Raw genomic sequence first — 21,567 nt, 5'->3', positions numbered from 1 at the left:
GGACAGAGGGACAGGAGCAGGGACAGAGGGACAGGAACCAGGACAGAGGACAGAGATACTTGCTCCCATTTTGCAGAGCATCCCAAGAGTCTCGATTTCTGCTTTTCTAGATTTTTTTCCAGCTTTGAGCAACGGGGTTCTTGCAAACTTCTCAGCTTCCATGGCTGAACCTGAGAAATTTCTTGTCTAGGCAGAGAAAAATCTGGTGGCTTCGATCCAACCATCTGGACATGGTAAAGCTTGGAAGTCCCACGAGAAAAGGGAGATTTCTTGGCAAAGATTCACAATATATCTTTATGGGAGAGTGGAGGAGAAATACAAAATGTCCATCAGACTTCTCACTTTCCCTAGGCAGAAGTCGGGAAGGCCCAAGATGTGCAGGTACAGGAAGAGATTTTAAAAGTGAGGAAAAATATCACAGACTCCTTTCAGCTTCAATGCCAGGAACTGGCAGATGTCACAGAAATCCTGCATAGTCCTGCCTTGCTCACCTGGAAGGGCAAGACTTGCTCTGATGCAGAACAGGTCACAGGCACCCCTCAGAGTCCTCTGGTAGATGTGATCAATCAGGATGGGAGAGTGTGGGTAGAGAAATATGTATGGAAAGTGGTTTGCTCAGTGTCACTCAGGAGACCAAAAATTTCTGGATTTCATCCCCGTGTCACCTGTCAAGTGCTTGCTCTGTTTCAGCACTGTTGGGGAGAGCTGAACTGCTGCTGTTTCCCAGCCTTGTGAAGAAATGTTTAAATTCCCAGAGCCTCTGTAGGCACGTCCTTCCTGCCCAAAACCCCCGAATCACCTCTGGATGGCCCTGAGAGCTCCTGTGCTCCATCCTTCCTTCTGCACCACCTTCCTGTGCTCACCAGAGCCTGCTTTTAAATCCCCCCAGGCTTTGAATGATTATCACCCACCTAAGCTGCATCTCCTCCTTCCTGCCCCAGGCAGACCCCAGGGAGAACTCAACACCCATCCCAACATCCCACTGGGTGTAAACATCTCCCTCTTCCTTCAGAGGCAGAGAGGAAAAGCAGCATCTCTTTTAGCCCCCGTCATTTAACCTGAGCCAAACAAACACTGGCAGTGTTTTTCTACAGCAAAAACATTTTTCAACTGGAGATGAGGAGCCCTGATCTGGTGGGATGGCCAGAGGGTGTTTGCTGGTGTCTCAGTGGAGTTCTGGGCATGTGAGCAGTGGGGCCACCCCAAGAAGAGGAGCAATGGGAACAAGACCTCCCTGTGCAGCCACAAAAAACCTGCCTGTGAATCAGTGCCAGGTGCTCAGTTTCTATCTTAATTTTGGTCTAGGAAAAAAAGGGAATGGACTGAATACACAGGGGCTGCAGTCAAGCTGTGGCACACCCTGGTCCAAGCAAGAAAATTACACGGTGAGGCTGCCAGGGTGTCCTGACTTCACTTCCCCGGGTTTGGGCTTTTGGGGCTGGGATGCACTAGCCCCCGTCCAGCAGCTGATCCAGCCCTTTGCTGGAGCCACAGCACTCCAGCCATTACACAGGTAGCACTTACTGTGACAGATGATGAGGAAAGACGTGATCTCAGCTCACCTCAGATGACGAATTTTGTGCAGGCTGGTGAGATGGGAAATTCCCACCACGACTCCTGGGTGTGAGCAATGGGTTTCCCACCACTGAGCCTGGAAAACAATCATGTGGAAAGCTGGCAGCAGCACACTACAAGCCCCACCAGCACCGTGTTTCCAGGGCTGCTGGTTCTGGCACATGTCCGTGGGCACAGCTGGATGTGGGCTGCACCTGTGTGGGCGAGCTGTGGGTGTGCAGTGGGGATGGGGTGGTGGGCACAGCACTGCTGGGGGGCTGGGGGGCTCAGGACCCAGCCTAGTTGCAGCTGGTGAGGAGGTCACAGCTGATGTTCAGCTCCAAGGTTTGGGTCTGTCTTGCTCTCAGCTGACTCGGGGTGTGATGGGTCCCTCTTCCCACTGAGAGTTTCTTCTCACCCTGGCAGTGTGCAGTGAGACCATCACACACCCACAGAACTGGACTGAACAACCATTTGTTAGCAAGCAGCAAACTATCTCCCAAATTGTGCTGAGAGGAGCTTCCGTGTTATTTAAGTGAATTTCTAAACTTAGCCCAGTTACTGTTAAAAAATACCTTTGCGAGCAACTACTGTCCACAGAGCTTGACTTCAGAGATGTTTATGTCTAGAGCTAGTGGAAAATTTTCTCACCTTTCAAAGGTTCCAAATATATCTTGGTGCTGGCTGGAGCCATTTGCCATCAGAGTTTCCTCTCAGGCAGTCACAGGCTGATGGTGGGGCCACAGCTCTGACAGTGCCACAGGTGCTGTGGGGAGAGGTGGGGGCTGGCACCCACCTCTTCACCAAGGACTTCATGGAGGATCATGTCAGCCTTGAGGGCCACCTTAATTAATACCCCAAAACAAGTGGTTTTTATTTCAGGACTCAAAAGCATTAGTCCTGGAGCTACTTGTAGTGCCCAGGTCACTTTTGGAGAGAGGTCAGAAGCCAGACTGAGGGCAAGGCTGCTCTGTGCTGCCCTGCTGAGCCCAGCCTGGATGGTCAGACCCACACATGCAAGTTCCTGCCCATACCCTTGACTGCTGGCTCCCCCCACCATCACTGTATATAAAATGGGAAAGTTTTTTTTCTCACCTTAGCAAATCCACAGGCAGAAGCTGTGGGTTATGAGAGAACATTGCACCTGAAGCAGAGGGATGTGCTGGGCATCGTATGAAAGGTTCCAGGAAAACTCCAGTCACTGTTGATGGTCACCTCTTCAGTGTGAGATTTGACAGTAGCTCTTCCTCCAAGGTTCAGCTTAGCTCAGTAAGGGATTCAGTATTCATAAGGAACTGCTCCTAAACAGGAAGAAGGATGACTTTGGAGTCCTCAGCTTTCAGGACTGATCTCAGTTGTGTTACACCTCAACAGGTGTTTCACTCCTGGAAGGTCACAAAAGAACGTACAGGAGCTCAGCCTGGGTTTACTCAACTCACAAGATGTGGAGATCAAATCTTCCAACCTCCAAGTCAAAGGGAAGATCTCCCTTCATAATGTGTTAGGAGGAGCCAAGCTCTGGGTATGCTGGACCTCTACAGGGCTCCAGAAATGCAAAACTCTACCAAAAGACCCACTTTCCTTCCCTGCCAAGGTAGGCACCAAGGTAGCTGAAGCTTTTATTGATGTTTTGGGGTGGAACTGGGGAAAAGGAACACCTTTCAGTAGAGACAGAAAATCAGACTTTCTGCCAGTTGATAGGAGGGCAATATTTTACTCAAGCAACAGAGTTTGTGCATTGCCTGGGGAAAGTTTTCTTCAGACAGGAGCTTGGTTTCATTTTATTTTACCCCAGTAAAGAGAAGGCTCCTGCTATGGAAATCCACATCGACCTGCTCCAGGCATCAGGACGCTCAGGGACCACAGCAGATCCTGACGTCAGCAAAGGGCAAAGCCCTGCTCAGTCCTGCATGGGCTCATGTCACCGTCTGCCACCTTGGAATGTGGGTGATGGGTGATGCCCAAAGCCAACAGATGGGAGAAATAAACATGACAGAGAAATCCTGCAAGTCCCATTATGTCTTATTCTGGAGCGAGCTGCTGTCTGTTGGTCATAAAAGCATCAGAGGGTGTCTTTGCCAAGAGAGTGCTTGAACTCAGTGATTTATCTTTTTTGTTCCCCCTGATGCTCATTAAAATGGGAATTTGCCTGCTGCTGCTGTATCCAGCTGAATGCATGTGCTTCTTGGCTCCCAGCAAGGTCCTCGCTGCAGATACCGTGTGCTTTGGCAGCCGGGCCAGTCTGGGCTGCAGGATATTACGCCTGGCAGGGACACAAACCCCTTCCAGTTCCTGGAATTTGGATTGTCTCGCAGAGTGCTGATTAAGCAGTGCTTTCAATCTGCACCCAAGACAAAACCCTCGCCTTGCCTCTGCGCAGAGGCTCAGCTGCTGCGTGGCAGAGGGAGCTGCAGTGGGTTCACTCTCCCCAAGCCCCCAGAGAGACAAAAACACACACAAAAAAAGTCCCAAATTAAAAGTTTTGCAGTTCTCAGCACTGGATGAGCATTTGCTGCTCAGGGCTCTCTCTTTTGTGAAATAATAGATCATTAAAAACCACCCTCTCCACAACACAGCCCCAGTGTCCTTACCTCAGTGTGCACTTGGCAACAGCTTCACCTCCCAGTCTGCCCAGTTAAGATCACTGCTGCATGTCCCCATCTGCCTTTTTAATCTGCTGGGAATGAAACTGCCTTTACCAGCCTCGCTAATGAGAGATTTGATATCAGGGGCTGAGTGGAGGGAGGCAGCACCAGTGCCTGCCCCCCTGGTGCAGCACGAAGCGCTGTCCTGCTGCTGGCCCCTGGAGCTGACACGCCTGTCCCCATGGATGAACGTGAAACTGGGGTATCTGCAGGACTGGCAAACTGGGGGTGGCACTTTGCCCAGCACCTGCAGAGAGGTGGTGTTTTGGGGTGAGCCAGTGCAGGAAGGTGAGCAGGTTAGATCCCTACAGCCTGGAAAGCTGGAGGGCTATGGGAGCCACCCTGACACCCTGGCATTCCCAGTGCCATCCACAGCACAGCACAGCCCCCCACAGGATACCCAGCCCTGCTGGTTCATGGGGTGCTGCTGCTCTCTGCACTGAGGGATCCCCTCCTGCAGTGCTGCAGTGGGGCCAGAGACGCCTCAGCTGTGTTTTCCCTGTCTCCTCGCTGGCACAGCCATCATCCCACCTGGCTGGGGGGTGGATGGAAATACCCCTCTGGCACACATCTCAGCAGCTCCCCAGGGCCCACAGCATCTTGAGCTACTTTACAAGAGAGACAATGCCAGGAAAAATATACAAAGGGTCTCCTTTGTTGGAGGCCCCCAGCAGGGTGAGGCTGTACTGATACAGCACATCAGCTCAGCACCTGGGCGTTATTCCCGCTCCATGCTCAGGTCTGCACCTCCCTGAGCTCCTGGTCAGCTTCTGCTGCACAGCAGGTCCCTGGGGCAGCTGGGTGCAGCCAGCCAGGCTCTGGGACATGCTGCCAGTCCCTGCACAGGCAGGAGTTACGGGTCTGGGATCCTCAGCTCTTGTCCCAGTCAGAGCTGTGAGCACAAGAAGCAGTGACCTGCTGCTGCTGTGGGACTGCCTTCTCTTCTCTGCACTCCATCTCTGTGCCCCTTGCCAGCTCAGGAGTGGGAGTTTTGCCTTGGTGCTCCTCCTCATGACACTGAAGAACCAGATCCTGGCTCCAAACCCACCTGTGGTGAACTCAGACGTGGTGAGGCACAGGGGGAGCAGCACCTCGCTTACCTTGGGCACTGTAGCATGGGGGGATGACAGCAGCGAGCCCTGCTGCAGGTCACACATGGCCACCCGAGCTGGCTCTGAGCACGGTGGGAGGATGTGACAGGCATTGCAAGCAGCCCCTCCAGCTGGCCGGGTGTCTCTGTGACCTGCAATAACTCAGTTGTCCCCCGGCGTCGTGACTGTGTGGGATGTTGTAGGGAAGATGCTGCAGGATATGGCTTTCAGATGTTACAGCCATTTCCCTCCCTGGGGACAGACACATGGGCACAGTGGAGGGAGCACAGCCCGCTGCTTTCCCCTGAGATAACCCTGGCTGGGCACTGCCAGCCCGGGTCAGCGCTGGGGCCACAGGCAGAGTCCCTGCGGGCTGTGACAAGCCCCGCTGCTTGGGTTGCACACAGGTGGCAGCGCCCAGCCCAGCAGGTGGCTTCATCGGGAACGGGGAGAGCTGCTGACCCAGGGACTTGTGTGGCCACCAGGTCCCCTCCCAGCCTCCCCCATAAAGGGACATCTCTGCCATCTGCTAAGCTCGCACAGACTTGGGGTGACCCTGGGGCTCCTGGCGAGTCCTTAACGGGGCAAACCCCCCTCTGCATCCCTCACCGACCTGCATTCTCTTCTCTGTCCATCGCTTCCAGCAAGATCCCAGCTAGGGAGCGAACAGGAGAGAGGCTTTGTCAATCTCTCCCTGCAGGTAGCCTGGACAAACCCGCAGGCAGCAGCGAGGAGCAGCCCCCGCGCCCGCCGAGGCATCGAGCCGTGCTCTGCCCGCTCCCCCCGGCCCCGTGCGGGGCTCCGTGTGCCTGCGTGAGCATCCACCAGCCTATAAATCTCCTGGCAGGGCTCTTTCCAAACTTGAGGACGTTCCCCGGGGGAAGAGTTAAGATGCAGCTTGTGCGTCAGCGGCCGCAGCGGGCTGCCCGGCGGGGCTGAGCCGAGCCTCCCGCATCTGCCCCGGCAGGTTGTTCGGAGCTCAGCCCGCTCCCGGCACAGCGCTCACGGTACGTACCCCTGCGACATCCTCCCGCTGCCCGGGAAGGGCTGGCAGGGATGCTAGGAGGTGCATCGCCTGACGGATGAGGGGATATTCCAGCGTTTTGTTGGGTTTTTTTTTGGTTTTTTTTGTTTTTTTTTTAAAAAGACTGCTTTTGCAGTGGCTGTTCTTCTTTTCCCGAGATTTTCAGAGTCATTAAGATTTCTCGACAATGCTTTTAAGCATTGCCGTGCGTTTCTTTATCTGTGTGAGAGTTCTGTGATTTCCTGGGGATTTATTCAACAAACCAAACTCCTGGGAAGCCACAGGGCAGGCGGCTGCAGTGACTCAGTATACTCCTAACTATCCCCTGTGCCACAGGTATGTGCCATAAGTGAAAAAATGGGGGAGACTTTCTACTGATTTTATCTTTTTTTAAAACAAACAAGAAAACCTATTCTCCAGGCATCTCCCTGACAGTCCTGGGGAATATGCTCTAACAAATAAGGTTATTACAGAGATTAATTTTAAATATTACTATTTTTAATAGGGAAAAACTACTATTATTAATAGGAAAAAAAAAAAGAATATTTGTTTCCATCTTATTTTGGGAAGTGGTGCTTGCATGGTGTTTGCAATCCTGAGTGGTGCCTGTGTTGTTTTCTCTCCTAGATCTGCACACCAGCAGCAGGGACCAGCAATCCCCCTTGTCCTTGTTTAACTCCGTGAGGAGCAGAAATCTGCCGGCTGATCCCACCAGGTGGGCTGGCATGGCTGTGCTCCACTTGCACCTGTACCTGACAGCCTTGGGCTGCTGGGTGACACAGCTGTCCAGCTCCTTCCTGCTGCCCAACGCCACCGAGCTGCTGTCCCCCCCCGAGGGCACGGCCGCGGGGCTGCTGTGGGGCGAGGGGCTCCCGCGGGGCCGGAGGAAGCGATACCTCTCTCCCCACGACATGAGTGTCATCCTGGACTACCACAACCAAGTGCGGGCACAGGTGTCACCCCCCGCTGCCAATATGGAATATATGGTGAGTTGGGCTGTGGTAGGGTAGTTTTGGGTCCACAGCCCTGGTGGGCTCAAGGGGCTTCACCTCTGATGTGGGAGCCCCAGCCTAGCAGGGATGTCAGGGTGCTGGCCAGATTCCTGGCTGAACACGTGCCCTGGGGGATTTTTTGTGTCCCAGGGGCTGAGCAGACCCGTGCAGCCTCTGTGCAGGAGGGATGGAGTCCCAGCACAGAGACGTTTCCCCATGAGGGCAGATTTAGGATCTGTGGGCCTCTGTCTGGGAGGTGGCTACAAGCATGAAAAGCTCAGGTCCCAACCCAAAGCCCAGGCAGGAGCCTCTTCCCTGATTGCATCTGTGAGGGATGATCCCACCATGATCTCCAGGGTCCTCTTTGAGTGTTCCAAGTGGTGCCAGCTCCCAGGAGAAGAAACATGCAGGAGTCAAGGAGGGGATGCACAGCCCTGACAGGTTGGGCAGCTCCAGATGAGGGTCACCCTGGGCAGAGCTTTCCCCAAATTCTGCCCACCCTGCTTGGAGCTCCTGACCCCACCCTAAAGGTCCCCCAGGAGGAGCTCAGGAGGTGCCACATGCTGCTCTGCTCTCAGGAAGGGGACCAGAGCTCTGAGGGAGCAGCTGGGTGGTCCCTGGATGCAGTTTGGGAGAAGCACATAGCAGCCCAGCTTGCTGGGTACCAGAGCAGGTCAGACATGCCCGGGAGCATCCTGCACTGCTTCTTGCTTGGCCTAAATTCCTGCCTTCCAAAATAACTCACACAGGCATCTCCCCAAAGGCGTTCAGGATGGGTGAGGAAGCTTTAAATAATGCATGAAGGGACCAGCTGTGCTCACCGGTCAGGCTGTGGCCAGGGCTGCACTGAGGGCTGGGACAGCTGTGAGCTGCAGCAGCACAGGGCTGCAAGGTTTCACCCCTGTGCTCAGCTCCACCTTGTGCAGGAGCTCATTCCCGGAGGGAATCACACACACAGGGCTTGCAGGGCTGTAGGACATCCCTGCTCTGCTGTGTTGTGTGTGCAGGCGCTGTGGCAGCAGCTGGGGAGGTCCATTGCTCCTGGACGTGCTGCTGTCCCTTGTTCCCCTGGGCATGTTCTAGCCTGCTGCATGATCCATGTATTTTGGACACTCAAGGGTGTTCAGAAAACCCCCAGAGCACAAGGGAGCAGGTTTCTCCTCTTCCCTCCTGTGGGAAGCCAAGACTCCTGCCTGCCCTTTTCCTTTCCCGTGAAGGTGTGGGATGAGCGGCTGGCCAGGGCAGCGGAGGCGTGGGCTGCGCGCTGCCTGTGGGACCACGGCCCCCCTGAGCTGATGAAGTATGTGGGACAGAACCTCTCCATCCAATCGGGCAGGTGAGTGCCCTGCAGGCAGAGTGAGCTCCTGGGAAACCCTCACACCCCACAGTGCTGGAGGAGCAGCAGCAGCAGCCCCTCAGTCAAGGAGCAGAGGGGCTCTGAGCTGGCATTGCACAGGAGTGAGATAGAGCTGAGAGTCACATCAAGGACCCTGGGGGGGAGGAGGAGGGGCCAGCTCTCACAGATGGGTAAATACAGGAAAGCAGAGGTGCTTGCTGTTAATTTGGGAAGTGTGCCATTACTGCCCTCTCTGCCAGGCACCTGGACCAGGGGTTATGGGTCCTGCATCTCCTCCATGTGCCTGAGCTCAGGTGTCTATGGTCTTCTGGCCTTGAGCACAAGTGGGCTTTGCACAAGGATGTCATTACCCCCCTTTTTCCCAGGAATGCTTGTTCCCAATGGGCCCTGGCTCCAAACCATTCCTCTCCCCCACTTCCTCAGTGTGGAGCCTTCCCTTCCTTTCCTTCACCCATCAGCTCTGATGTGGAGGAGATCCAGGTGACCTGTCTCACCACTGCAGGTACCGCTCTGTCATGGACATGGTGAAATCCTGGCACCAGGAGAAGCAGCACTACTCCTTCCCCCACCCCCGTGAGTGCAACCCCCGCTGCCCCTCCAAATGCAGCGGCTCCGTCTGCAGCCACTACACGCAGGTGAGCACCACAGCCCTGCATCCAGATGCAAAGGGGAGCCTTGGGCATCTCACAGCTCCTGGGATCCAGGATCAAACCCTGGCAGCTGCCAGCTTCAGATCAGGCAGTGGTCCTGGCAGCTGGCAGTGTATCTGCTGGAGGGATGCCATCGATGGCCTCCCATCCTAGGTTTTTCTAGCATTTGGGCTGTTGCAGGAAGGTCCCAGCAGCTCACAACTCACTGGAGGAGCAGCTGGGACCTTCTGGCCAGTTGGCAAGGAGGTTTCCACTTTTTAAAAAGCTTTTTCCCCCTCCTTTGGCCTTTCTCTTCTCAGCGCACCTCTGGCAACTTAAAGGTGGTGAAGAGAAAAAAATAAGCCACTTTGTACTTTTGCCAAGCATGAATCGTCTTCTCTGTGATGGAACAGCTGCATAGCACCCAGCTGTTTCTGGCTCCCTGGGAATGCAGCCCCTTCATTCCCTGGCACATCCTGACAAAGCCTGGCCAGCACAAGGTGGAAAACTCTGTTTTTCTGCCTGGCAGCAGAGCTGTGCCATCCCCACTACCTCTTCTTCACAGCTCCAACCTTTACCTGAGCATCTGCATCCCCATGTGGCTCATACATGGGGGTACTCAGGGATGCTCTTGGTTGCAAAAGGGCAATATACACTTTTTATGGAAGAGATTCAACCTGGAAAGGCCTAAGGAGGAGCTTTTGTCTTTGCCTGATCTCCCTGTGTGCAGGGTAAACTGGCTGTGTTTCAGTGTGAGGTTTAGGAGCTAATCTGGGTAAATTGGAGCACTGGCCCAGACTCTGCTGCTCATGGATGTGAGCGAGGCAAGGCAATCCTGTGCAGGGCAGTGCAGGTTGCAGGTAGGGGAGAGAGAGCAGAAAGTCACCCTCTGGTAACTAAGCACTCCCTCTGTGATGGGACAGCATCCAGCCAAAGAGACTGGGGCAGCTGGGATGTGATTCCCTGGTGGGACAGAGCCCTGTACTGGTGTCCTGGGGCTATCAGCTGTGGGATGTCTGGGTGGATGGACACCAACAGTGTCTGTTCTCTGTCCTGGCACAGATGGTGTGGGCCACCTCCAGCCGCCTGGGCTGTGCCCTGGGCACCTGTGCCAACGTGCGTGTGTGGGGCAGCACGTGGCGCCACGCCATCCTCCTCGTCTGCAACTACGCCATCAAGTAAGTGACTGGGGAGAGCCCCCCGAGCCATCCTCCCTCCCCACTCCAGTGTCAGCAGTGGCTGATGATGCTCAGAGCTGTCACCCTCCTCTCTTTTTAGGGGCAACTGGTTGGGAGAAGCGCCCTACAAGGTGGGGCGGCCGTGCTCAGCCTGCCCCCCCACCTACGGCGGGGGCTGCTCCAACAACATGTGCTTCACCGGAGTCAAATCCAACCAAGTCAGCTGGTTCTAGGGCTGCAGCCCCAGGAGGAGCCCTGGGAATGGAATGGGGCGAACAAGAATTATTTATAACACTGACCCCCTCGGCAGCCTGGCTGTCCAACCTGCTTCCCTAATGCCATGTAGGAAAATGCTTTTCTAACACCTCTCCAGCAGTGTTGTCTGTCTGCTTCCCACTTTGGGGGAACTAGGGACAGTTCAGGTCCCTGTTTTCTGAAATAGGGATGGTTTAGGGGTCCATGGAGGGAGTGGGGCTGGCTGGCATGGTCCCTGCTCTGCAGACTGGGGCTCCTTTCCCCTCTTCCCCCCCGGTGCTGAGGCAGAGGTTGGTGCAAGTGAATACCAAGACGTTCCCCTTGTGGTGAGCAGCTGGATAAGTGGGGAGCCCCAATCATGCTCCTGCTCCATAGCAGCCCCTCTGACTGTGGGGCTCCCAGCTCTGAGCCCCCCAATAAAGCAGCCTGGAGACCCCCATGCTGTTGGTTCTGCCTTACTCACAGCCTGAAGCCTCGGGGTGACACCGAGTCATTGCCTTTGCTCTGGTTTTGGGGGTGAGCAGCAAAGGGGGTGCAGAAGCTTTCGGTGGGGCCAAGGGCTGTGGGCACAGGAGATTCCTGGGTGCTTTGCTCCATCGTGTGGGAGAAGCCAGCACTGCTGGGACACGAGGTGATGACGACGCTGAAGGTCCACAAACTCCCTGTCCCTCCCAGGCTGTCCCACACCATCCCACTACTCTACCTCGCCCCCAGTGCCACTGAGCACCCCATTATCCACATCCCCTCCCTCTCTAGAACCTCTCAGCACCCAGCAGACTCGGGGATTCCTGAATTACAAGTCCTTGGATTTGAGCATTCAGCTGTGGGTTCCTGCAGCCCTTTGCATCCAGCAGCACTCTCCCCACTGCACGCTCCCTTGGGATGTGCTTTTCAGAGGAGCAGATATCCTTCATTTTGCCCCCTCGGGGCTGCAGGATTTCAATAGCTGAGGTTTTGGGGGGATCCTGAGAATGGCAAGGATCTGTGCCTCCTCCAGCCTGGCCTCTTCCTGAGATTTTCAGGAGATATGGAAGGCTCTGTGCTGATGGATAATCATTTTTTCAGCTTCAGCTCTGGATTCCCCATGTACTTGGTGTCCTTTCAGCAACACTTCTTTGCACATGGCCCTGCTGGCCTCAGCACAGCCCCTGGCAGCCCAGACTGCTCCAGTCATGGGGCACCCAGTGGCACAGGGGCTGCCACAGCCTCGTGGGGAGGTTGGGGGAGCCCATCTGCACATCTGCCACCATGAGGTCCTGGATGCAGCAGTCTCAGAGGGAGCACAGATGACCATAAGTGTCTGTGGCACCTCATGAGTACCCCCAATTTGGGGAGCAAAGATAGATGGAGAGGAGCTGCAAGCACCCTGTGCCCAGTTTTGTGCTCAGGGAATCAACCTGCATCCCACCACAGCATCCCTGCATCTCCCCATCCCCAAGCAACCTCTCTGCTTTGGCACCAGGCTGACAAGCCCCAGCTCACGGCCTGGGCGTTTTGCCTCTTGTGCCTCAGCCAGGCTCTGCTGTGCCATTGCCAGTCCCTACACTGGTCCCACAGCCCCTGGCCCCCCAGGCTGTGTTTGCCCTTCGCTGTATACAGGCTCAGACCTGGGTGGGCGATGGCACAAAACGCTGCAGCACCGCAGAGCTGGATCCAGCAGCCCTGACTCCCTGTGGCCAGGGCTGAACCCCGGCCCGGCGGCTGCCCCGGCCTTGACACCATCTGGAAGCGGGAGCCCCAAAAGAGTCCAGTAAAAGCCGTGTTTGAGTTTCTAGCTTGGCAGCAGTTACTATAGCTACAGCAACGGCACCTTGCAGATTGGTTTCCATAAGAGCTTGGTTACTATTTAACATCTCCACCCACATTAGCCCTGATTAAGCGAATCAATAAGATAACAGGAGAGGCAGGTTTCCTCGCCCTGCCTCTCCGCGCTCCCTCCTGCCTTCACCTAGTTCCTTAGTGAGAGACATTTTTATTTATTTATTTAGATTTCTTTTTTATTCCTCTACTTCCTCTGGTTTTCGCCCCAAGTGCCCATAGCAGTAGCCGGCGAGACATGGTCAATGTAAGCACCCAGCTAAGCGCTAAGATGGAGGCTCCATATGGTGAGTACAGCGTTCCCATCGCCCGCGCTGCCGGCCTGGCGTCGCTCGCGGGAAGCGGGGCTGGGAGCAGCCAGCAGCCCCCAGCCCCACGGCCCAGCCCCGCCGCGCTCCCCGCTGCCTCAGGCATCTGCAAAGGCTGGAGATGGAGGCAGGAGAAGGGTTCTGGTTGATTTTGATATGTAAATCCTCTGTGTGTATTTTTCTCTCTTTCACTCTGCTTGACCCAAAGAGGAAGGCACGTGCCCGAGGGAGCAGCGTGGCCCCACGTGCTGGCAGAGGGGCTGCTGCTGCCGGGCTCGCAGCGCAAGTGGCAGCAGTTTAGAGGAGGTGAAGTGCTGCCCTAGGACACACAGCCAGCCCCGATGCACAGGCTGCAGGTGGCTCGTGGCACGCCCGGGCTGCGTGAGTGGGCACAGCGGGCTGTGCCAGCGCCGCGCTCCTGCCGAGGACCAGCGTTACGGCTGGGCTGGCTTCCCGGCAGGGAGTGTAGTGCCTGGACAAGCAGCAGCCTCCAGCCTCTGTGGGGCTCAGCACCAGGTGGCACAATGCTGCCTGGGCACCTGGCCACGGGGAGATGCCTGCCAGGCCTGTGTCCGTGCTCCCGGTGTGGCACAGCGGGCACCAGCCTGGAGCAGCCCCGTCTTGTGCTCCTTGGTTGTGCCAGATGCCAACAGCCAACAAATGCACCTGGGCCCCGGGGGACAGGTGCCCCTGCCCGGGCTGACATCGTTATCCTCAGGATGGGACAACTGTGCCAGCATCCCCATACAGCAGGTTTGGTCCTGTGTGTTCTGGGAGTCCTGGTTCCCTGGGCATGGCCAGGCTGTGCAGTGAGGTCCCAGCAGTTGAGGTCTCACAGTTATGAGGTTCTCCATCACATCTTCATGGCTCTCCAGCACTTCCTTGTGGCTCTCCATCAGTTCCTCATGGCTCTCCAGGGCTCTCCATTGTTTCCCCTGGCTTTCCATCACACCTCATGAGGCTCTCCATCATACTACCTTTCCTTTCCTCACCCTGTTTTTCATGTCCTGCTCCTCTTCTCTTTTACAAGTGTGCAGCCCCTGCCCAGCCCACCTCCCAGATACTGTGTATGCAAACCCAGGACCCAGGAGGGCTTCTGGGACTCACAGGACACCTTTTTGCACTTTGCTCATGGCCTCTCTTTGGGTGGTTGCTTCCCTTGATCCAGGCCTGCAGCCTCCCACGGGTGTCACCTCCAGCCCCAGCCCACCTCTGTCGTGGCATTCTGCCTTGTGCCTCCTTGCCTCAGCCCCCAGCACTTTAGTACCCTGCAGATCATTTCAGGTCACATCACCCCATGGTGAGCCATGGCAGGCACAGGGCATATCAGCATTTCAGTGGGTCCATGGCCTAGGGCAATGGAAATGTGTAGGAATTGTATAGGATCTGCTCCAGTGTCACTGGCCTGGGCTGGAGCAGGCAGTTGTGATCAAGCAGTCATGGAATGCTGTTTTAACCTGCTTTTATCAGGTTGCTCATTTGTGCATCCCCAGCCCGCAGGAGCCGGGTCTCTGGAGGAGCTCTGTTCACTCCTGCCTCTGAGCTGCAAGAGCCAGCAGCAGCAAAATGCCCAGAAAACACTGTCCAGGTTTTGGTCTGTTTAGTGCAAGTTGTGTCTTTATGTCCAGCTGGTGCTGCTTGGACAAAGTGCAAGGGGCCCGTGGTGAAGGACAAGTGTGAGCTGGTGAAACGAAGGATTGATACCTCTGAGATGTGCAGAGGGTCAGATGCTGGGGTGAGAGGTGGCCCAGGAGGAGCCAGTGCTGAGCATCCTCCTGGATGAAGCCCCTGCTGCTGGTGGGAGACAGCTCCTGACCCAGCCAGCTCACAGACTGACTTGCACCTCATTTGGAGAAGGGGAGGGTCAAGGGATGTTCCCATCAGCCTGGGAGACCTGGTGGTGCAGGGTGGCCAGGTCTGGCTGTGCCCACATCCAGGGTGCCTGCATCCAGCTTTGCCCCCAACATCAGTGACATTAAACACAGGCAAGTAAACTTTTCTGACAGTAATTTTCTCCTGAATTTTTTAAAAATTATTTTTATTAATTATGATTTTTAAAGTTGGTTTTAACTTTTCAGTCTGAGAGTCAGTAAGTGAGCCACGTGCTGAGCCTGGGCAAGTGCAGGCAGAGCCAGGTGCTGTGGGGTGGATGGGGAGGAATCACTGCCCATCCCACCTGTGGCTGCTCTCCCCATCTGCTCCTGTGGCTGAACAAAAGCAGGCTCTGGCTGGCACCCGCTGCAAGCCTGGGGCCAGGCAAGGGGGAGAGAGAAATAATAAGAATAAAAAAGTGAGATGGGCCTCCCAGACTAAAGCGAGAGGAAACTCAGAGTGTTGGCAGAAGGAGGGGAGTCCTCATAAATAAATTGGGTGAAAAAGTTATCCAAATAGAGGTGAGGAAGGGTTGGTGGGATGTGGGACTGGGCAGTGCCTGGCTTCCCCAGCAGCTCTGTAGGGTTGGGTTGGTGCTGGGCAGCAGAGGGGGCACAGCAGCCCTGCAGATGGCAAGGTGGTGGTCAAACCCTTCCCAAAAAAGGGAAGTTTATTCCCTTTGAAAGCAGGATGGGTGCTCACACAGCAGTGGTGGTGCTGAGCCCCAGCCATGCCCATAGTGATGCCCTTGCAGCCAGCAGCTCCCAGCCCTCAGCAGGACAGGCCATGGAGCTGGCATGCCTGATGGGGGCACACCATGGTCCTCCAGAGGAGCCTTCAGCCTTGGAGAGGGTCACAGAGTTATTTTCAGTTTCTTTTGGAAGATGGAAAGATTTTTCTGTTTTTCCCTTCTCCCCATCTGTCTTAGGAGCTTCAGGATTTCAGCATCCATCTGAAGCCAGGGGTATATTCCCATGGGGAAGCTTGGCACTGGCATTCAGCCTCGGGACAGAAAGCAGGTCTGGCCCTCTCTTGGCAGTGGTGGCATCAGTAGGAGCATCCCCCCACTGCAGTTACTGCAACCCTCCCCATCCATCCCTGCTCCAGACTATCACCAGTATTTCCCCTAAACGACACCCTAGGGGCACTTATTTCCCTCCCATCAGACCTGTGCCTTGTGTAAAGGACTTGGAGGATGCCCTGCCAGGCAGTGACAAAGCTGGCCTGTCCCCAGCACCCTGGGTGGGTCCTTGGGGGACAAGGGACTGATGCTGCAGCTTTGGAGAGATGTGGAGCTGGAGGCACATTCAAAATCCTCATCAGAACCTGAGGACAGGCTGTGAGCTGGAAAGGGCTCCACTGGTGCTAAATCCCTGCAGGAAGTTGCAAACAGGTGTGTGAGAAGGTGGAGGATGGAGAGGGGGCAAGGGGAACATCTTCTGGGCAGCGAGGAAGGGATGGGCCCCTTGACCCACCTTTGTACTCCCACTGAGACTTGGGCACAATTTGGGTAATTGGTGTCAATCCCAGTGCAGGCAGCACCACTCCTTCATATTTTGGATCTTCTCAGAGCTGGGGATCCCCAGGGCTGGTGGTTACAGCAGGGACCAGTGCATGATCAGGGCTGGCCCTGAGCAGTAAAGCAGCTTTGGAAAACAGCTGAAAAATGCGAGACGTCATTGCTGCTCAGGAGCTCTGGTCAGATGTGGGGAATAGTTTCAACTGAGAAACAGAAGAGGGGGCCGATTTCCTGAGTATTTTTAATTTTCACTGCCAAATGCATCAAGTTTTTTACAAGTTTCCTCTAGATATGACCTCAACTGAACTTTTCCTCCTTGACTGCTCATGTCAGCTGCTCTTTGACTCCTCTGTTTACTCCTTGTTCTCTGTGTCCATGGCCTAGCAGCCAGCAGGGACTGATGTGTCTTAGGACACCTGGCACATCCCCCCTCCTTGTTCCCACTCTGGCCATGCCTGCTGGATGTTGGGGTGGCTGTAACACTGGTGCTGGCAAGGTCAGCACATTCCAGTGCCTGAGCAGGGTATTGGTGCAGCCAGGAATAAACACAGGTATTTGCTGGGATGCAAAAGGGACAATCACTGTGTTAGCACCTTGGCCTGCTCCCAAGAGCTGTTTTCTGGTGCTTGGTGAAGGTTCCCATGGGGAAGAGCTGGGGATGCTGCTCAGTGTCACAGGGTGTCTGCACTTACCCACAGGGCTGTGACTTCTCCCACCTCATTCCAGCCATTTATGGGGCCAGCAGCACACCCTCAACTCGGGCTTAGCTTGAAACACAATGGTATTTTTATAGAGAGAGTGAGCCCAGAGGGCTGCTGTCAGCAGGAAATGAGCTCCAGCTCTGGAAGGTGAGCAGCAAGAGGCTCAGGAAGGCTTGAGGAGTGTCTGAGAGATGTTCTGAGCTCAGCAGGGCAGGTGTAGGTCTGCCAGTCGTACTCTGTTAGTCATCTGCTGACATTTCTTAAATGGCATTAAACAATGTTTACTTAGCATGAGTGCAAAGGGGTGTGAGTGATGGTGGTCCCACAGACAGCAAGGGCTGAGTGAGTTTCTTTAACATACAGCAGTATTTGCAGCAGGACCAGGGCCAGCAGTGGGGGACAGGGCAGCACACAGGGCAGAGCCAAGGGGTACATCAGGCTCGTTCCTGCCGGCAGGCTTGGGGTTAGAACAGGGCAAAGACTGCAAAAAAACATCCATGACTGTTTGTGTTCAGGCTCCTTCTCTGTTTGCTTTCCTCAAATATTCAAGCAAACAAGGTTCCTGGCAGAAATGTATGTGGAAATGGCAAATGTTGCAGAATTTTCATGGAAGGTGAGTTTGAAGGTAGGGGTTGTATGGTGAACCCGGGGCTGAGGGGTCTGCCCTCCTGTCCTGGGCAGAGGCACCGGGGCCTCTGAGCAAAGCTGGGTCCCACAAGCAATTACTCCCAGGAATGGCTCCTGTCCAAGCTTCAGCCTGGGCATCAAGAGAGATTACTCAGTAAATCCCTTCAGGAAATACATGTCTCAAAAAATAAAGGTAGGCTCAGGATGCTGCACCAAAGGGGTGGGAGGAGCAGCTCATGCAGAGCAAGTGGCTGTGAAAATGCACCAGCAGTCAAGGAGCAAACAGACCCTGGCTCTGCCAGGCTGACCAGACTTCCTATCCCAAAATCCTGCAGTCACCAGAGGGATTCCAGCTGATCCCCACAGTAATGGAGGTCTGGTGCTGAGAGACAGATGGGGACCATCACTGTGAGCTCAAGCCCTTGAGCCTCCAGCACCAAGGTGTCCCTGATGCTGGAAGCTCCTGCTGGGAAATGGATTGGAGGCAGGGAATGGGTGATAGTGTGTGCCTCCACTGTAGGTGACCAGGCATAGCCCAAATCCTCTGTGATGATGCTCTGGGGACACCTTCTCCTTCTCTGCATGTGCAAGTTGGTTTGACAGCCTGATCTTCATCACAGCCCTACAGACCTCAGACCTTGCTCATTCCACTCCAGACTTCCCAGGGCAGTCTGCAACAAATCCCAACAAGTCTGCAAACCCTGCATCCTTGCTCATCCATCTGTCAGGGTGGGTGCTCATCTCCTGTCACTGAGCACAGGGAACCCAAACCCACCAGCCAGTGGTGGGGACCAGCAGACACCTTTCACCTGCCTCTGCACCAGAAACCTGTCCCAGCCATGGGTGTGTGTGAGCTTTGAAAGGTGATAACCCCTGGTAAAGTGGGAAACACAAGGAGAGACACACACTCAGCTTCCTGGCATGGTCCAACGCTCTGGTTAGGAGAGCCAATGTCAACACATAGACCTGAAGGAAGGAGCAAAACCAAATACATGGGCACTTCTCATAACAAGAGCTGTAAAACCTGCACAAACCTGAACAAGTGCCACAACACCGGTTTATACGGTCAGAATCAATAGTCGAGCCCACTCAACATGTTTGCCGACACACAAACGACAGCCACCGTGCCGGGTTTATGGCCCAGTGCCCTTCATGGAGTCAGAGCCCAGCTCCTCCTGCCCCACTCAGCCACTTCTCTCCCCCTCTGTTCCCAAGGGATGCTGATCATTTTGCCACACGGTCCCCAAAGCCTTGATACCCCATGGGAAGAGGCTGGTGCTGCTCCTCTGCAGCATTCCAGCCTGCCCTGGCTCCCATCCAGCTGGACAATGCCTGCAGCCCATCCAGCAGGTGGGATGGCAGCAGCCACCCCACCACCCTGGTGAAAAGCAGCAGCTCAGCCTGGGAAGAGGATTCACTAACACCACCCAATGAATCTTGCCATGGGCTGTGAGGCTGGGCATGGTGTCAGGTTAATGGACAGGGCAGCACCAGGGGCTCAGCAGAAGGTGTAAAGTAACAACTGCTGCAGGTCCCCATCCAGCTCAGCAGCCTCTCACCTGCAGCCTGAGCAGGTCCTGTGCCAGGGACACGCTCAGGTGGAAGTGGCCCAGCAGGGAAGAATGGACAAAGCTCTGATGGATGCCTGAGGGCTCATGCAGAGCTTAGTGCTGGCAGGCCAAAGGTGGCAACAGGAAATGAAGAGTGGAATAAGGAGGCAGGAGGGACAAGGGGACAAACAGCCAGGCTTCAGATCCACAGCCCTGGCTACTCCCCTGCCTGGAGTCTGCTGCCACCAAGGTGGTGGGACCGAGGTGGTGGAAGCAGAGCTGAGTGCTGCCTGTGGCTCATCCATGGGCGTGTGCCTGGAGACTGCCATTGTCTGGGAGAAATGTCTGTTGACTTGGGTGTGTTTCCCTGTTACAGCCACTAAAACCTGTGTGGCAACACAGGGGTGCATGGGGGTGTCATGGGGTTATGCACAGTTCAGTCCCAGCCCTGCCCTTGATGCTGCTCCCCTGCTCCACGTGGGAATGTTGTGCATCAGCCCCTGTTGCCAGCAAAGAGCTGATGGCAGAGCTGCTGGTCTCCTCCCTGGGCACAGAGCTGAGGACAGAGCTGCTGGTCTCCTCCCTGGGCACAAAGCTGAGGACAGAGCTGCTGGTCCCCTCCCTGGGCACAGAGCTGAGGACAGAGCTGCTGGTCCCCTCCCTGGGCACAGAGCTGAGGGACAGAGCTGCTGGTCACTCCCCATTCCTGACCCACCAGCAGCATTCTGGAAGTTGCTGACTGTGGGCACTCCAAATTAACTCAAATATAACTCAGGCAGTTCTGAGTGGAAGCAGAAGCTTGTGGAGACAGAATGGCTTGGGAATGCTTTTGCTCCATTAGAGTAGTGCCTTTGAGGTGGTGCTTGGGACCTGATGGCTGGAGGGTGGGAATGAGCTCTCTTCTCCTTGGCACAGCAAAAGCACAGGTGAGCTTGGCAGGAAAAGAGCCATCTGAGGAGGAAGGAAAATGCAGGGAAATGGGTGTTTCAGGTGGGTCTGTTGCTGAATTGGTTCTTCTGGACACAGAGGCTGATAAGACCCGGCTCTAGTTGGGTCACAGCCATGCAGCCCAAGGCTGAATTCAGAGGTGCCCAGGCCTCCCTTTCAGCAATCCACTCAGTGCCTGTGAAACCCCAGTGAAGTGCCACTCTATTCCCTCACACCATTTTCCTCCTCCATTATAAACAGGCCCACACTTGCCAGAACACACTTCCTGCAAAGGAGAAAATTTGGGGTGTTCAGCAGTGTCCCTGCTCCCCTCTGCATTGAGCCATCCTGTGTTGTGATGTTAGCTGGGAGGGGAAAACAAGATTGTTGCTCAAGGACACGGTGTTCTGGTTATTTATATAGAAACATTTTAAAGCAAAAGCAGTCAGCTTCTCTCGGAGGAGCCAGACCCACTCCTGCTGTTAGACACACCCAGGCACATTTTCTGGATCAACCTCCAGGGCTGCACAGACGGTCAGGTACTCCCTGTCCTAAAGAAACGCAGTGGCAGGCCAGAGAGGAGGGTGAGGGACCTCGGAAAGGTGGCCCAGAAAGCAGCGGGCATCGCTGTGGGCACTGGCAGCAGGGCACACACCCAGAGCCACCTTAGAATTTTCCTCCGGGCAGTGGCCAGAACCCTTTAAAACCTGCAGCTCTGCAGCACAAACTCCTGCTCCCCATCAAATCTCATTGTGACCAGCATTAAGGGATTAGCCTGTCCCTGCCTCTGCGCCACAAGCAGCTCCTGGGCATGGCTCGTGCCCCGCTGCCCGCGCGGGGCTCGCCGGCTGCACAGCCCCATCCAGGGGCAAGACTTCCCTAGCTCTGCCCTCGCAGCTGAGCGCCCCTGGAAGATGAATGGCAGCAGATACGACCTGTTCCAGGAAACACCAGGTACCCCCCTGCTCCCCCAGCACTTCAGCAGGGAGAGAAGCAGCTGCATAACCAGCGCTGCAGAGTTTATGTGAATGAAGGGCATTGACAGGGTCTCCAGTGTGGATTTGGAGCTGCCAGAACATGCTCATTCCCACTGGTATTGCTGGTCCCCACCGGATGGGACCCCCATGTCTCTGTTTTGCTTTTTGCAGGGTGAACATACCAGGTTTGTGGGTGGTGATGGCTCCAGGTTAGTTCTGGGGCTCAAGAGGGAGATGCCCCAACATGGGCAGTATGGTGGGTGCTGTGACTCCTGGGGGAAGAGGTGGTAGAGTTAGGCTGGCATCCCGTGGGTAACCCAGTGATTGCCTGTGCTGTCTGGGAAATGATTCAGACATTCTCAGGCCAGTTCCCAGTGCCTGGCACTACTGCCCCAGGAGCCTCAGCTGGCCTGGGGAAAGATCCTGCCACTCACAGCACAGCCTCTGCTCCTGAGCCAGGTCTGCAGCCCAGCTTCCCAGCCCTCATAATGAAAGCTTAGAAGCAACTAAGGGAAAAACACTTCCAGTGCAAACTCTACTGGT

General features: G+C 55.3%; 2 protein-coding genes across 2 annotated transcripts in view; both read left to right on the top strand.

Annotated features, from left to right (window-relative positions):
- The first annotated feature begins 6,940 nt into the window (after positions 1–6,940).
- On the top strand, positions 6,941–11,347 carry R3HDML (R3H domain containing like). The gene is made up of 5 exons (XM_033519133.1): positions 6,941–7,300; positions 8,524–8,642; positions 9,166–9,298; positions 10,355–10,470; positions 10,571–11,347. Exons 1-5 carry the CDS (start codon positions 7,040–7,042, stop codon positions 10,701–10,703), a joined length of 762 nt encoding a protein of 253 aa, XP_033375024.1. The 5' UTR covers positions 6,941–7,039; the 3' UTR covers positions 10,704–11,347.
- A 1,311-nt stretch (positions 11,348–12,658) lies between these two features.
- Positions 12,659–21,567, top strand: part of HNF4A (hepatocyte nuclear factor 4 alpha) — a 35,269-nt gene continuing 26,360 nt past the window's right edge. Inside the window, exon 1 of the mRNA XM_015647688.3 lies at positions 12,659–12,830. Coding sequence (XP_015503174.1) covers positions 12,782–12,830 — 49 coding nt within the window. The 5' untranslated portion in view covers positions 12,659–12,781. The remainder of the gene's footprint in view (positions 12,831–21,567) is intronic.

Source organism: Parus major, chromosome 20 (genome assembly GCF_001522545.3).
Source record: "Parus major isolate Abel chromosome 20, Parus_major1.1, whole genome shotgun sequence".
NCBI lineage: Eukaryota > Metazoa > Chordata > Aves > Passeriformes > Paridae > Parus > Parus major.
The sequence above is the reverse complement of the archived record's forward strand: the minus strand, read 5'-3'. Positions and strand labels throughout refer to the sequence as shown.